At 42.0% G+C, this 16,742-nt stretch overlaps 1 protein-coding gene across 1 annotated transcript in view; it reads right to left on the bottom strand.

The window, feature by feature from the left end:
• Window positions 1-607: 607 nt before the first annotated feature.
• Window positions 608-16,742, bottom strand: part of itga3.L (integrin subunit alpha 3 L homeolog) — a 31,308-nt gene continuing 15,173 nt past the window's right edge. Inside the window, exons 2-26 of the mRNA XM_018234803.2 lie at window positions 15,225-15,352; window positions 14,946-15,025; window positions 14,544-14,793; window positions 13,703-13,789; window positions 13,343-13,547; window positions 12,969-13,162; window positions 12,245-12,333; window positions 12,012-12,142; window positions 11,850-11,933; window positions 11,586-11,653; window positions 10,140-10,276; window positions 8,884-9,030; window positions 8,582-8,676; window positions 8,098-8,263; window positions 7,865-7,933; window positions 7,464-7,543; window positions 6,969-7,046; window positions 6,752-6,854; window positions 6,498-6,674; window positions 6,017-6,118; window positions 5,228-5,341; window positions 4,826-4,924; window positions 4,278-4,403; window positions 2,945-3,088; window positions 608-2,303 (exon numbers count right to left, since the gene is read on the bottom strand). Coding sequence (XP_018090292.1) covers window positions 2,978-3,088; window positions 4,278-4,403; window positions 4,826-4,924; window positions 5,228-5,341; window positions 6,017-6,118; window positions 6,498-6,674; window positions 6,752-6,854; window positions 6,969-7,046; window positions 7,464-7,543; window positions 7,865-7,933; window positions 8,098-8,263; window positions 8,582-8,676; window positions 8,884-9,030; window positions 10,140-10,276; window positions 11,586-11,653; window positions 11,850-11,933; window positions 12,012-12,142; window positions 12,245-12,333; window positions 12,969-13,162; window positions 13,343-13,547; window positions 13,703-13,789; window positions 14,544-14,793; window positions 14,946-15,025; window positions 15,225-15,352 — 2,920 coding nt within the window. The 3' untranslated portion in view covers window positions 608-2,303; window positions 2,945-2,977. The remainder of the gene's footprint in view (window positions 2,304-2,944; window positions 3,089-4,277; window positions 4,404-4,825; window positions 4,925-5,227; window positions 5,342-6,016; window positions 6,119-6,497; window positions 6,675-6,751; window positions 6,855-6,968; window positions 7,047-7,463; window positions 7,544-7,864; window positions 7,934-8,097; window positions 8,264-8,581; window positions 8,677-8,883; window positions 9,031-10,139; window positions 10,277-11,585; window positions 11,654-11,849; window positions 11,934-12,011; window positions 12,143-12,244; window positions 12,334-12,968; window positions 13,163-13,342; window positions 13,548-13,702; window positions 13,790-14,543; window positions 14,794-14,945; window positions 15,026-15,224; window positions 15,353-16,742) is intronic.

Genomic DNA, 16,742 nt, shown 5'->3' with positions numbered 1-16,742 from the left:
CCCCGACCAGCAGGTGCCAAAAAAAAAAAAATCTTCTATAAAAACAATTAAACAGCAAGGGCAGCACACTTAGAGGCCGATTCTCTAAGGGTCGAATATCGAGGGTTAATTAACCCTCGATATTCGACTAGGAATTAAAATCCTTCGAAGTCGAAGGCTTTAGCGCAGATAGTTCGATCGAACGATTCGAAGGATTTTAATCCAACGATCGAAGGTATATCCTTCGATCAAAAAAAGTTAGCCAAGCCTATGGGGACCTTCCCCATAGGCTAACATTGACTTCGGTAGCTTTTAGATGGCGAACTAGGGGGTAAGTGAATGGGCCCCTTAGTGTCTTGAGTGCATTAAAAGGTGCACTCAAGATGGAGTTGCCGGGATCCCTTCTCACATCTATCCACCTTATGCTCCGGCTGCTCTGCACAGTTGACTGTTTGTGTGCTGGAACACTTTGTATTATACATTAGTTGTTTGTTACATTTCTAAAATAAAAACCCTTGTTCTTGCAGATCATCATAAAAGATTATTTTACGTTCTTTTTTAAACACTAACACACACAAGCACGTGCACTCTACTTAGCCTCCTGCATAAATTCACAGGCAGACTGGTATTTCAGCAAAAGGTTTTATTCCATAGTTGTATTTTATTTACAACAGCTCTGGTGCAAAAAGTAAAAAGGCCCGAATGACAGTACCAAATATATTGTCGTATAGGGATTATTTTCTGCATGGAGCCAGCCGCAGTATGCAGAGAAACAAAGGATCTCGGAGCCAGTGCCACTCAACATGATGATTTCTAAGCACAGCTTGTACCTATTTCTAAAGCCCTTGGAAGCAGGAAAGTATATGATTTTGATATGGAGCACATGCTATCTGCCAATGCAGAGCAGCATTAGGCTACACAAATATGTAGAGAGCACTTATCTACAAAGGTGACTCTCAGTCATTACCAGAGCTGCTAGAAAATAAATAGTCCTTTGTCAGACCTGCTATATAGACTGCACCAAATGCTGTCTGTCCAGTGTATCAGGAAAATACTTGACTTGATAATGGGTTCATGCTAACCCGAAATATGTTATGGGGAAAAAAAGCTCTGACTCAGTTGGCTCCAGCTTCGTTTCCAGTGGTAAGCGTCAGAACAGGACGCAGTCAAGAAGAATCTGGACAGCCTGGTTGTTTTGTAGTGAAACCCATAGTGACAGTTGATAAGTATCAGGTAAATACATTCTTGTATTTATTTGTATCATTTATGTTCTTCCAGTGTCTGTAAATAGAGACCTGAGACTCAGTGTCTTTGTGGTCCAACATTTCTTCTGGAAATCCCTGACTCTGGGTCTAAGTAAACCTCAAGTCAACTTGTTACTGCTCCCAAAACGCCAAAAAAAAGAGGTTTTCCAACAAATCTCACCCCAACTGGGCTGAGCCGGTAATAGCCAGGGCAGCCAATTAGCATACGACCCAACGCTTACCCTAATCAACTTGTTACGAGTTGAGAAATGTCTGAGCAATATCTGAGAAATGTGCGACCCCAGCCACAAGCTCTCTTACCTGTAGCAGTCATGATATTTAGCACCTTCTTTCATAATGACAAGATTATTGGAGAGTGCATTTTATTGTCTCTAAGGACTATCTGAACCTCCATTCCAGAATCAGGAGGATCTGAAAACCCACGGCAGTGCCACATGATCGTCACAACTCCAACCATTCCTGTTCAAAACGGTCATATTCACCCCCATGCCCCTTTTCCAGTGTCAAATGAGAATCTTCTATATCATAATATTCTCCAGTGTCGTCGCTTATTCTGTACCATCAGTTTCCAGTCTTTGCTTCCAGTTCCAGTGTCAAAGGAAAATATGTACCCTTGAAAGAGAATCTGCTTTTTTCAACTTCAATAGTATAATCGGTACCAGTGTAAATATCCATCATAATGTTGTGTCCCTGTTTAACCATTTCCTTGCGTTAGAGTGTCCCAGGATAATCTTAGCTAATCATGTTCCATTAGTAAGGGGGACAAAAATCTGCCCCTTTTTGATTGCAACAGTATAAAAAAATATGTCCCATTCATTTTACCCTAGCCCCACTGTCCTACAATTGACCTATCCTCCAGTGTCACAGTGAGGTGGCATTGCACAGTTTTGGGATTTTGGCCCCTCAGTAGTATCTAGCTGTCTCTTTCCAGCTGGTGACCCAATTCTTCTGATTGTGTGGAATCCCAGAGCAGAGTCCCTGCCTCTCTTCTAATGGGACACATACAGCGTAGTGAGTCTTGACTAAATTATAATATCCAACGCGATGGAAAAATCCAACCTGGAGAAAGAAAACGGATTATGGACTATTTTTGAAACCAAGAAGAACACAGACAGAAGAGGAGAGTGAGATAACATGCTAAATAGATACTGTAGGCGATAGTAAATAAAAGGGGGTTGCACTGGAAAACCGGAGCAATTGAACACAAACAGTACATGTGTTAAAAAACTGTAGAAATAACAGACACCATATATCAGATTAAGCACATCCAGTGAAGAAACAAAATAGGCTGTACAACGTATAAATACAGAAAAACTCTAAAATAGTGTTTTTTCAAGGTTAAGGTGGCTGCACACATGGAAAGCCAACAAAGCAGCTAGACTGGTGAAATATGGTCTGGTTCAAACACAAATGGATGGACAAACTGCACCAATCTGATCTACTGGCCTGAAAGCCAATGGGTCAGCTCGCTGTGCAGAAGTGCGGGATGCAGGTTGGATGATACTTCTGTATACACAGTGCTGGAAATTATTTGTTTATTTTCAATTTTAGTGCCACACTTCCATTCGCTGAATGTTGTTTTATGCTGAATGAGTTGGCTTGCCTGTGAACAGCCTTAGTGAAAAAGGCTACATAGAAAACAAGAAGTGGCTCAGTAAGTGTCCTGGAAAGTTCTGAGCGGACACTCATAGCCTGGTTACCCGAAGGGGAGGGTCAGGGGTCAGAGGTTGAACTCAGTAGTCCTGGGTTAAGCGTTCTGTCTCCGATGGCTGCACCTTCATCTCAGCTTTCTGACCTCTGACCTCATACATGGCGCGGGTGTTTGCCCTCCGGAAGAATCCACACTAAAAAGCACAATATTGGTCAGGGGCCCACAAGAGGCCAAAGAAGGTGTATTAAGAGTTCAGAAAAATTGGACTAGAGGCTAGTTATATTAAGGAGTGTGAAAAAGATTTTGAGCTGCTGAAGTTGAGAGAGGTGATCCAAAAGCAGGAGAGACTAAACCAAAGATCTTTTGATTAGAAGAGGTAAAGGCTTCAGTTTTCAGAGGAAATATTGTTAGATTAAGGAAGAGAAAACAAATTCAATCATAATCATGAGCAACAAAACAGGAGAAATAAGATAGGCCTGACTATGGTCATTTTTGGCTATTGTATTAGACCGGGCTGTCGCTGCAAGAAAGATGAACACAAAAAAGAAGGTAAAAAAGAAGGTAAAGCAACTGTATAACTGCGTGATCATAGGTGGAATGAAAGCTGCAATATATCTCTGTCATCAAAGCTTACTTTTTAAAATGCAGGACATATCTGCTTGACACCAGAACAGCAGAAGTAAAAATGGCGGTGAGACGTTAAAGGGATACTGTCATGGGAAAAAAAAATTTTTCAAATTGAATCAGTTAATAGTGCTGCTCCAGCAGAATTCTGCACTGAAATCCATTTGTCAAAAGAGCAAACAGATTTTTTTATATTCAATTTTGAAATCTGACATGGGGTTAGACATATTGTCAATTTCCCAGCTGCCCCAAGTCATGTGACTTGTGCTCTGATAAACTTCAGTCACTCTTTACTGCTGTACTGTAAGTTGAAGTGATTTCACCCCCTCCCTTCCTCCCCCCCAGCAGCTTCTTAACAAGAGAACAATGGAAAGGTAACCTGATAGCAGCTCCCTAACACAAGATAACAGCTGCCTGGTAGATCTAAGAACAACACCCAATAGTAAAAATCCATGTCCCACTGAGACACATTCAGTTACATTGAGAAGGAAAAACAGCAGCCTGCCAGAAAGCATTTCTCTCCTAAAGTGCAGGCACAAGTCACATGATCAGGGGCAGCTGGGAAATTGACAATATGTCTAGCCCCATGTCAGATTTCAAAATTGAAAATAAAAAGGTCTGTTTGCTCTTTTGAGAAATGGATTTCAGTGCAGAAGTCTGCTGGAGTAGCACTATTAACTGATGCGTTTTGAAAAAAACATGTTTTCCGATGACTGGATCCCTTTAAGGATAGATGGATACTTTGCTTGGGAACTTACCTTCCATAGAAGCAAGATAATGATACCAAGGAGCAAAATTCCGGAAACTACGGATACAATGATCAACCAGAGAGGGAGCTCAGCTGGTGGGGGTTCAACCAGTTCTGAATCTATAGCAACAGAAAACTGGAAAACAAGAAAGAAAAGTGAAACGTGGGGATGGGAGAGGTAGATAATTTAGTGGACAAGAAAACAATTAATAAATGGCAAAAAATAAAGATGCAGAGATAAATTTAGGGAGGGTTTGGGAACCCAAACATCTCTTCTAAAAGTTGGAGGTGGCCTGTGTTCAAGAGTCTGTGTTCTACAGCAAGACTTGGAACCATTTCAGAAGGACATGTCCTACAAATAAGATAAAGCCATCCCACTGACTGGCAAAATGGATTTACATACAAACAACTGCTGAGTGTAATTAACCCAGTAATAATTATAGGCCATGATACACCCCATTTCCCTTGTTCTGTCCTACAGTGCTGTCACTGAAGATATCTTTTTATAGCACACAGAAATGAACAGGCTGTCATTTTGGATAAATTGCCTGCACATACCGTCACAAACTGGCTCTTCATGTTAATGGAGGGAACATCAGTTTTTAGGTACAGTTCAGCTCCTCCTATCACCCACACTCGATCTACATTTCTGTAATCCTAAATAAACGCAAAGGTGAGTTATAGAGTGGCATATCATCTCTACACCAACAGCCAAAATCCCTGGTAAAAAGGTCTAATTCATTTGATGGCTCAAGATTCATTTTGTTTCTTGAGTACTGGATTATGCAGAAGAAAAGAAACAAACCAGTGTGCACAGAACTAAAAGTAAAGATGCACATGAAGACACTTTTGAACAATAAGGTCAGTGCTGCCTGTGCTCTCAAGCATTAAAAACAAGAAATATTCAGACACCAGTAGTTCATGCAGATTGAAATCAATTGGACTGAGAATCTTACTCACCTCAAGAAAGGTGCTGTTCCAAACTCTTCCCCTTATTGTGATTTCTGCTACATCCTTCATGTCATTCAGAGGACAGGAAAAATGCACACACGTTGCTCCTCCTCCGGAACATTTCTGGAAAGGCAAAGAGTCAACGTGATGTATACGACATTGAATCTAAGGGTAATTTCAATCCAGCAGTCAGTTTGCGATTCGGCCAAATCATTTTTGCAGACTGAATTGTCAAGAGTTTAGTAACGGTTTTGCAGATCATTAAATGCACCCATGCATGGGCCAATCTGGTATGCTCTCTGACCAGCCTTTGAGCCGAAAGGACGGAGAGTGCATGAATTGTCACACACTTTTTGTTGTCGTGATCATCGGAACAATCGGAAGAGCGGGAAGTAAAGAGCCAAGCCTCCTCTACACTTCCTCACTTGCCAGATGAAAATTTCCAACTTGACTAATTCCGGAATCGACCCATGTCTTGTAGTACTTGGACGTCAGTCAGGCAACCGTGCACCACCTTATACGGCATATTCATTCGAATGTGCTTAGAAATTTCCATATTTATATTCAAATGGGTAAATCTTGTTTTGCATTAAGAGTAGGCCATTTAGGGTTAGTTTCGGTTTATTATTCAGACTTTTTTTTTATTATTCTGCTCAATTCAGAAACCATGGATTTGGTGCCTCCTACATTGATCGCCATAAAATATTGTTAGACAATAAAAACCAAAAACTGGCACTTTGAGCCGTGTTTGCTCACTTAGACATGGAGCAAGCTTTGCATTGCCAGGAGGTTTCTTACCAGTACAACTTCAGAACTTTCTCTTTTGGTAGCTGCCAAAGTCCGGACATCTGGTATGTCAACAACTTCTCTTCGCCTTCTTTTAACTGAAGTATCTGAAACCTGAAAACACAGTATTACGTCCCAGGACATATTAATGAGCTGCTATACCTTCTTATTTATTCCTCCGTTATATATTTAAAAGTAAATGTAACATTTTCGGTAGCTTTGTCTTCTACGGGATCTAAGAAGGCTCAGAGTGAAGTCTGAGCCTTAAATAAGATGCGACTCTTCTTGGACTGACTGACCATAACCTTCCTGTACTCCTCCTCTGACAGTCCTCCTGCAATATTTGAATCTCCTTTCAATGAGCCAGAACGCTACCTAGCCTTGTGACTCCTAGGTCATGGTCTGTTAAAGTTGGAGGTGGGAAAACTCCTAGCAAATCATGAGGAGCAATCTCATAAGTACAGTGTATGAAGACAGAATATAATACACTTACAGTTAGGTTTAAAGGGTTAATAACATTTCCAGAAGGATGGCATTCCTTTACTGTCCCTGTATTAACCAGGACCTCAGTAGGGTATAACAACCACTTCCCATTGACTACTTCATGGGGCCAATCAACAGCAATGAAAAGTGTTGCCAAGGATGTCAGCGGTTCCCCATCATTGATAACCTAAAAGACAGAGGGTGAGGGTTATTATTATTACCTGATCTTTAACTGCTTGCGTTATATGTCCTCCAAACACTTACTGTAAAACTGTACTCCACAGGGCTTCCAACGTCCTGGGCTGTCTTCATGGCGGACTCCCCCATCACATTGCCACTAAAATAGGTCTGAATGCGGCTTGGCTGGCTGGAAATAATTCAAGTATCATCATGTTAATGATCAGGCTATCATATAGAACACAGAAATCAGAATATATAGGTGATGGATCTAGATGAAGGAAGGAGAATTCTGGGTACTTACACAGAAAATGACATCTTTATGGTATAATCCACTAAGAATTTAGCATACTCTTCATGTAGGTCATCTTGTCTGCTCAACCTAAGTGAAAGCATCAAAGAGTAGGTTAAAGTAAGGACACAGGAGGAAAGAGGCAAAAGAAGGTGATGAAACATTTTTTTTTAAAATCTAAAGGGCAATATTTAGCCTTGTTTAAGACTCCATCGTTCATATCTGTCTGGCCACATGCTTCCAGTAGCCCTCTTGGACTGTTGGAATCTCCTTCCCAAAACACAGGAAGAGGGTGTTGTTTGGAAGCCATAAGAGCGAGACCTACTTACACTAGGGACTTGGTCAAATTAAGGCATTACTGTAAAAATCCAGCTTTAATAATAAGGAACAAAAACCTTCAAGAAAAATCACTCACTACCTCTAAAAGCTCCTTGTATCTTTAAACTAAAATAGTTGCCCTCACAAATGATGAAGACTACATCTCCATTCCCCACGCCCCAATCTCACGTGGATAGCTGCAGTCCGGCCACCACTTCTCGAGTTTTCAGTGAGATTCCAACAGCTTCGAAAACAATGGTGATTTCAGCCTAAGAATGAGGAAGATGGGTAAATTATATATATATTTATATATATATATATATATATATATATATATATATATATATATATATATAACGTGTGTGAGAACCTCACTCACACGTTATAGATAACACACGCATGGGCATAGTCCAGAAACCAATGCATCAGATATTAATTTGGCAACAGACCGATCCAGCAACTGATGTAATAAATTTTAGTTTATGCTGTTCCAGATTATTGCATAAAGAATACATATATAAAGAAAGTTATTGGATTAAACTTCAGTCTCATAGCAGAACTGAGTGACCACATGATGGAGATGGTCTCACCTTCTGATTCCTTTTGAATGGGAACCCAAGCTCACAGATGATGGTGTCCTTTAAGGTGCAGGCCAGAGGCTGTCAAGAGAAAGATACAACCTGTTAGGATGCAGCTCTTTGTGGACTGACAAGAGGAAGGTTCTACAGAGGAGAGATGAAAGAAAATAACAGATCTTGGAATTACCAAGATGTGGCCTTGGAAAGGTTAAGGGCCAAGGCCTTGCAGGGCAGGTTGCACTTACTGGTCGAACAGAGGAAAAGACAAGCTCAGGAGGAACGGTTATGTTGAGAACTGCCTCGTGGGCATCATCCGCCGGTGATGTGACGCTGGGGAAGTTTGTAACAATCACATTCAGATTCACCTTCTTCACACTTGGGTCGTAATGCAGAACCTGGGAGCCATTGACCCTGTGGGATCAGATGGAATAAAAGAAGACACTTTGAGGATTAACAATGTGGAAATTAAAAATGTATATGTTTTGGAACAAGTACATTTAAAGATGGGTTCAGTTAGGCAACATTGCATGCATTTAAGTGCAGCCACAGCTGTGTTTGGAAATGATCATATGACAAATGGGCTGGATTGGAGGATTCTGATGAGACCTTGGGATAACTAGGGACCATATAAATCCAAGGAGGGCTAACAGAAATCACTGACAGCCTAAAAAATCAGAAAAATAATAATTTCAATGTTCTGACTCCGAGAAGAAAAAAGGGAACTCTCACTTGGACAGCGGCGTGTTTCCAACCACATACTCGTACTGTATTCCCAGATTACTCCTGCACACGTTGTCTGAGCCGCACTCCTTTTGAAAGTGGATCTGCAATACAATAATATAGAAAATATGATCACACACTGTGACTGGACCTCTAAATCCTACAGCTTCATTCGTCTCATTAATGGAAATGCTTATTTTTAACAATGATAAACCGAGCTTGTAATGGATCAACCCCATTATTTGTAAAGCCCTGCAATATGCCACGAGACAACTAGGACTTTGGAGTAAAAATGTAGCTTGTGCACTCACCTCCAACTCTTCTGACTTGCTCTGGTCTTCACTGAGCACAGGAAAGTTGTCCAGTGAGCGCACAGCCGATCGCCCTCGCGCCTCCCTCTCCAGAATTGAGTACGTCAAAGAGATGCTGATTGGGTGAAGCTTGTCCCGAATATTATCCTGTGAAAGGTTAATAGGACCATAGGCCTTTGTTAAGAAGGATCAGAACTTAAGCAACCTAAATCAAAGGTCAAATATTCCATGGGGAATTTCAGGCAAGTTCCTTGACTGGATCACAGTTGGAAACTGATGAGCAGGTGGTGCTGTTGTAACAAAATTCATATTAATACGTATTTCCCTTAATATGCTTGATTATTTAAAAAAAATAATGGATGGAAATTACCAAATTGTTTAGACTAGCACTCAATTTTCACATTCACTTCTTTTAAAGGTTTACTGGTCCTTTGATTCTTCAGAAATGGTAATCATGGGATATCTGTCTTTTCTGTATGAGATTAGATAGAATACTCGTAGATTTCATGGGTGCTGACGGAGATTCTCTTTAAGGGCTATGACATCCTTTGTGCATCAGGAATTTGCTCAAAACGTGTCTTCAAAGCTACGCAAAAGGCCGATACCATTGTGCCAATGAGAATCTTAAGTGATTTACCGTTATAGAACCAATTAGCTAAAATGGCCCATACTAGATTCCGATTGGAAGCAATGAGAGTGCAAACAATATGGCAGACTAACGCATTGGAGTACATAGACGAGTATGTGCGTGCCGAAGTATAGATAGCAGCTTTTATATATTTTTAGACATTCAAATGTCTCATGCCATAACTAAGAACTTTAATCCATATATGGCCTGAACGCCATCATGTTCTGGGAAAAGAAAGAAACTTTCACAACCTGGGTTTGTGGCCTGGAGCCACAAGTGTCTGAGGTCAGAGTACACTTCCTTTTCTGTCTGACAAGCTGCTATGGAGAGGGGCAGAGGGTTATACAGTGTTGAGTGTTACAGTTCACTTTCCTATCCATTAAGTCATAATTCCTATGACCCTTTCATGGAATGTGTCCTACTGCTTCCTGTACCCTTTCTTCTTATTTGTCCTTCTTCCCGGTGCCCCCCTTTTCCCCTTGACTTACGGGCACTTTGGCACATCCCTGCCCTAGCTGTGTCCCTCATCATCTATTGATGCCGATCAAAAGAGCTTCATTTTACAAACAAAACATTGGCACACATCACAAAACGGAGCAGTAAATGACATTGGTATTGAAAGCCTTACTAGTAGGAGCAGCTGAACATTCTGACACTTGGTATCTGGCATAGAGAAGAGTCCTTGGTACACGGCCCCAGAAGAACCCAGGAACCTCACCCGAGGTGGCCGTCTGTCATGGTCGCCCTCTAAAGTGTACTGCAAAGCTGGAAGGCACAGGAGGATTACCTATGAGTGTCTGTCTCAGGCATAATGGTAGAAGCATCTACTACCTTCTTCTGCGTGCAGTGCTAGACAAGCCTAGTAATACTGCCTAAATATCAGAGCTAGAAATACCTACTACTGCCTCAAACTGAATGCTACTAGCACATGTTATTGACCAGTCATATTATTATCACATATTATTGACGGACAAAGAATTGGCACTCACTCACTTATTCAAAGTCACTTACAGAATCTCAAATAGGACGATAACAATAAATCTTTACTAAAAGGAGAACTAAACCCCCCCACCAAAAGAGAAAGTCCCAATCCACTAGCCCCCATTCGACCACTGCCTGATAACTCCCCTCATAGCCCACTATTTTAAAAAGTGTCGCTGAATGTCGCACAGACCACTTCATGCAGAGTAATGCAGCGGAGCTCATGGGCACCATCTTCAGATCCTCTTCTTCCCTTCGGCTATTTACAGAGCCTTCCAGCGCATGTGCAGTAGGCACCAATACTAAATTGCACATGCACAAATAAGCTTAGTGTCTGCGGACCTTCAGCGAACGCATCCAAAGATGTCGCCCGTGAGCTCTGCTGTGATACTCTGCATGGAGAGGTCTGTGCAACATTCAGAGACACTTTTTTAAATAGTGGACTATGCGTGGAGGAAGCATGGAGGGGGCGACTAGGGGCTAGTGGATGAGGACTGATGGGGACTTTCTCTTTAAGGGGTTTAGTTCTCCTTTAAGCACCAATAGGATACACAATAGCCTAACAAACCATTTAATCATAGGCTCTATGCCTTTGTTGGGATTCTGTGAGTGTCTGCCAGAATTCTTTGATGGTGTTGGTATCTCTCCTAAAGCTACAGGTAGACCCGACATTAAAGGCAAGGGCACACGGTTTCTCAGATTTATTGCGTGCAACAAATCTAACCATGTGCTATTGCCCTAAGATTGGTGAGCTTTTTCATGAGTACACACTATAAAACTCATGTTACCTTCATAAACACTAATTATTTCCTTACTAACAGCCATAGAAAAACCTACTTCTTGAACACAGCAATTAAAAGACCTGCTACTACCTTACACAAAGCGCTAGATGCCTTGTACTTCTTCACATACACCTACCACTGTCTTACATAAATTGCTAGAGGGGCCTACTATAGCCTCAAACAAAACACTGGCCAGAGCTTCAAACGCAGTTCTACAAACACCTACTGCTACCTAGAATAACCTACTACTGCCTAAAGTTGTAGTGTAGTTACACTGCAACCCAGACTTATTTCCTACCTCACATACTTACTGATATTCTTTCGGTAGCCGGCGTTTCCGGTACTCAGTGTATAGGAGAAGCAGACACGGACATCAATGCTAGAGAGAAAAAGGGCATGAGGTTGAGATACTTGGGTACATTTAGCAATCCTTGGGAAATAGCAGCAACTAGACATTGGCTTTCAATATTCTACTTGCAGGAGAGAAGAGAACAGGGTTTTATTGAACAGCAGTAATGGGAGAAAAAAAGTCAAAAGACAATTGCGGAGCAATATAAGAGGAAGGGTCGGCTTACCAAGAAGTATCAGAACATTTGCTTGGATCCACCAATGTAGGAGTCACCTTAAAATCCTTTGAAATATTAATCACTGGGCGAGACCTATAAAAGAAATATAGCAATGAAAGCTTCATACCTCAAACAACTGAACCTGCCTAAAGAAAAAGAGAACGACTTTACCTCAGAAGGGCGATACGGTCAGTCAAACTTCCCACGAGTAAGTCTGGGTAGGCGTTTTCATCCACATCAAGCCCTCCACTAAGTGAGTATCCAAAAGTGGAGATGTTTGCTACCTGAGAGCCATCAATCACCTTCGGGAAAGATCCGCGTGACAGGGACCAAAGGAATAAGAGACGTTCCATCAAAAAACACAAAGACAATTTAGGACATACAGGCCTGAGAATGATAAGTACCTGGGATGGTTCTTGCTTTGGGCCGTCTGCATTGCTGTTATAGATGTACACTTTACCCAGTCCATCAAACGGGGCTCCCACTGCCAGGTCTGTCAAACAAAGGTGGTAACTGCATTTAGAAACACTATCCAGTGTCCTGGAGATTCCCAGAGGTACTGATGCTCATCTACTAATGTAAATAATTTACTAGATGCCACGAGCCAAGGGGCATCTACCAATGCATAAAAACCAAGGCAACCTTTGGGCACTGCCCCCATATTCACTGTTTTTCTGCACTTGATATGCCTGGTGGGATTTCCATCATGTATTCTCTTGAGCCTGACTATGTTTATAGCACATAAGGAATGAGGTGCAACCAACTGCTTTGAGCCTTTTTCCCTTCAGTGCTGACAGCTCAGGGTTCTTCTCTCTTGCCCAATCTTATCAGCAGTCACGTGCACTTTTATTCACCTGTTTGGTAATGGGAACCAATTCTAGTAACAATTTAATATTCCAACAGCAAGCCATGTTTCTTGTAGAAGCTCCTCTCTCCACCAACAGTTGTGGTTCATACAAGGGATGTCTATGGGGATGTAACTATATTGCATCTCTCTGTATTCTGTATCATTTTAGTTAAGGCTCTGGTTAACTGGCATTGCCCAAGCGACAAACCAAATCTCTCCATGGGGAGACAAAAGTCATAGGCCATATTGAAGGAAAACAATATGGCAGCTGGAGAACTTACCGGTGAATCCATCCTGATTAATGTCTCCAATGTTTGCCAGGGCAAAGCCAAACCCAGAAAAGCTGGTCCCATGCAGCACCATTGCTGCTTTATCAATGAAAAAACCCGCCACGTTGTTATACACATACACGGCGCCCCCAATCTCCTCTTTCCGATCAAAATAATAGGGTGCTCCAACAACTATGTCCTGCCACCTGTAGATAAGAGCATGGGGAGAATACATTAGACTATTAGAACATAAAAAAGAACAAAAGTGCAAATTGCTGCTTAAAACCCCCATCTACTGCCCAATAAGCCACACTGGTACTACTACTTAGCACCATGTAGGATTAAATACCTACAATTATATGGTTGATGGGGTTGACCACACTTACCCATCATTATTAAGATCTGCCAATGCAATGGCACTGCCGAAGTAGGAGCCCACCTGCTGACCATTCAGCACATGCTTTACGACCATAATGTTATTTTGCACATCCAGCAGAAACACGGCTCCTTTGCTTTCCCATCTCGGAGCGCTAGACACGACCGTCACTTGGTCCTTATGAAGAATTCCAGAGTTAACCTGGATGGTGTACCCTGCATGAGAGGAAGAATTTAATCACCCACGGCGCAGTCACGTATAAGTATCTAGATGCTAGCTGTCTAGGAATATGAAACCAGAACGGAGACTAAAAATAAAAAGAACAAACCCGGAGAGAACTAACGTTGGGAGCGTATAAGGAGGAAATTACCCATATAAATGTTGAATGTTTTATTGGTAGGATAGTAGATTTCCTTCAGGTCCCAAATTGTCTCTCTCTGTATGATGTAGCTTGAACCTGAAATACAAAATCACAATTGCACTTCTTCAATCTTGGTACAGTCCATGGGAAATGAATGAGAGGATGGACAGCTCCATCTTGCTCTCCTGCAGGGTGCATCATATCATTTGCAGTTTTCCTGATCCTAAATTCTATGAACTACCCATACCGGTGTCTATGTTAGTTCCTAGTGAGAGCATCTGCCAGAGCTGCATACAGGAGCGGGACAAACTGAGGTGTTCCCAGGTTGCACCTCATTTAGGTGTGACAGAGGTCCTAAAGCGCCTCTGAAGCCCTGCGCTCTACTTTGGACAGATATTAACTAGTGGACTCCCTTACACACATGCTGTGTAGGAGTATCAAGCACTAGGAGTAAGTGCAAGTTACACGACTTATGGGTATGGGCGCAAGTCATTAGTTCATGATCACTTGTGCCAGTACCCACAGTAAATAAGACACAAGTGCTTATTGATGAAGAGGCTGGCCACAAAACTATGTCCACTTTAACTAGTGCAAGATACACCAATACACGTGCAACTTTGCACCCTCTGTTCGTAAATCAAGTTGTGGTGCACAGTTCCTGAATTAGGGTGGTATCAATCCCAGGTTCTTACTAACAACATTATTGTCCAATTCACTTGGGCAGAATTTAGCCAGAAATCACACAATTGAGAATTTTTTTTCAGAAAGATTCAGTTCAGGCCTTATGAATATACACAAAATACAACCGAAGGACAAGCATATGATATGCATCCGAATCAAAGCTTCTCACCCTGCCATGTAAATGCCCCAGGAGCTCCGAAATAGACCATATTACTGGTAAATCCCCCACTGATGCCCATCTGGCACATGCCCGTGGCATCGAAGTCAGAGTTAGGGTCGCACAGCTCGTTGTGGTAAGTCTGCCAATCGTCATCTAAATTTAGCTCCAAATTGTTTCCTATAATGTAGCATTTTCCTATCATCCGCCGCTGATCCTCCTCTCCTGACCAACGCACAGATGTGTACCTGTGGCCACAAACCTGGAATGGGCGATAACAGAAATGACTAAACACAAACAGATAGTAGATAGATAGATAGATAGATAGATAGATAACCCTAGTTGACCACCAGTAGATTCCTCATATCCCAGTTGGCAACACATGCCCTAAGTATTCCAGCTTGTGCTACTTACCAGCACTCTTCCATTAGGCCCTTGTGATGCTACGGTTACCCCCAGCCACATATTCTCGATGATGTTGTTCTGAGGGTCACCTATCCGAGAAACAAAAATGAGACAAGATGAGTGACAATCTAATGAAGCCTTGCATCTTCCTCAGGACAATAGCTCCATGCGGTATCCACAATTTGACTTGTGGGTGCAGTGACGGGTGCATTACCGTCCTATCACAGAGTGGAAGGGGGCCGAAATTGAAGCAATCATATAATATGCCCTGTGGATCTCTACACTTACTTTCCGGATCAATTGGTACCCTAAAACAGTCATTGGTCAAGCTGCTAATGGGACAGGCGTAGAGTGCCCCGGTCCTGTTGGCTTTTACGTTGGGCGCCGCTGCATCCTGTGGAGCTCCGGAGAGAAGCCTGTAAACGATTGGAAAGGGGATTTTTAAAGGGGTGGTTCATTTTTAAAAGAGGAAAGATGTTTTTACTTGGGGGTGCAAAAGTTAGGCACCCACAAGTGATTACATGTACTTACCTGAAATCCTGGGTCGGTGCACCTATTAGGAAAAAACGGCACCGGCACAGGATTCTTCCAACGAGCACCACAAAGTGATCGTCTTCTTTCTTAAAATTTCCGGGGGCAGACGCATGCCGGACTTTAACGAAAAAGCCTCTATTTCGTTCTACTGCGCATGTGTCTGCCCTGGGAAATTTGAAGATAAAAGAAGCCGGAAGATGATAGCTCCGTGGTCCCAGGCCGGTGCAGTTTTCTCCTAATAGGTGCACCGGCCCGGGGTTTCATGCAATTGCTTCGGGGAACCTAACTTTTGGCACCCCCAAGTAAAAAGACCTTTATTTCTCCTTTAAGTTAAATTTTAGTGAGTTTTTTTTTATAGTTTTTCAATTGTTCACCTTTAAGTCAGCTTTTACTATTACATAGATTGGCTGATTCTATGCAACTTTTTAATTGGTTTATATAATTTCTACTTTTTGAACTCTTTGCCTTCTTCTTCTGACTCTTTCCAGCTTTCAAATGGGAGGTCACTGACCCCATCTAAAAAACAAATGGCTACAAATGTATTGTTATGTCTGAGAAGCCAAGATACCAGAGCCGTTTGCCAGGGAACCCACACGCCTCTGAATGGAAAGCAGAATCAAAGAAAACCTCGGAATGAGTCAGGGAGGGAAAGCACATGTTTTAATAATGCGCTGGAACAGGGACAAACAGGAAGGAAGTGATATTTTTCTTTATTTTTTTTAGCTCACAATGTGTAGCCGCCGCTCGTCAATTCCCGTCCCGCAAGGCACTGCCATGGGAAAAATCGGAACATCCTCCCGGCAATGCACACCCATTGGCTTCCTGATAAAACGGGCAAGGGGATTTCTCATGCTTGCCAAAATCTCTCTCATTTTTACATACAACTGAGCCTTGTTCATTTTTTATTATCTATGGTTTTTGAGTTATTTCGATTTTTATTCAGCAGCTCTCCAGTTTGCAATTTCAGCTGTCTGGTTGCTAGGGACCAAATTCCCCTAGCAACCATGCACTGATTTGAATAAGAGACTGGAACACGAATAGGAGAGGCCTGAATAAAAAGCACTTAGAGCATTAAGTATGTCGCCTTACTGAGCATTTGTTTTTAGATGGGGTCAGTGACCCCCGTGTGAAAGTTGGAAACAGGCAGAAGAAAAAGGCAAATAATTCAAAAACAATATAAAAAAGATAATAATGAAGGCCGATTGCAAAGTTGCTTAGAATTAGCCATTCTATATCATACTAAAAGTTAATTTAAAGGTGAAAAAACCGCTT

The sequence above is a fragment of the Xenopus laevis genome, chromosome 9_10L, assembly GCF_017654675.1.
Source record: "Xenopus laevis strain J_2021 chromosome 9_10L, Xenopus_laevis_v10.1, whole genome shotgun sequence".
NCBI classification, from domain to species: Eukaryota; Metazoa; Chordata; class Amphibia; order Anura; family Pipidae; genus Xenopus; species Xenopus laevis.
Note: the sequence above shows the minus strand (reverse complement) of the source record. Positions and strands in the feature narration are given on the sequence as shown.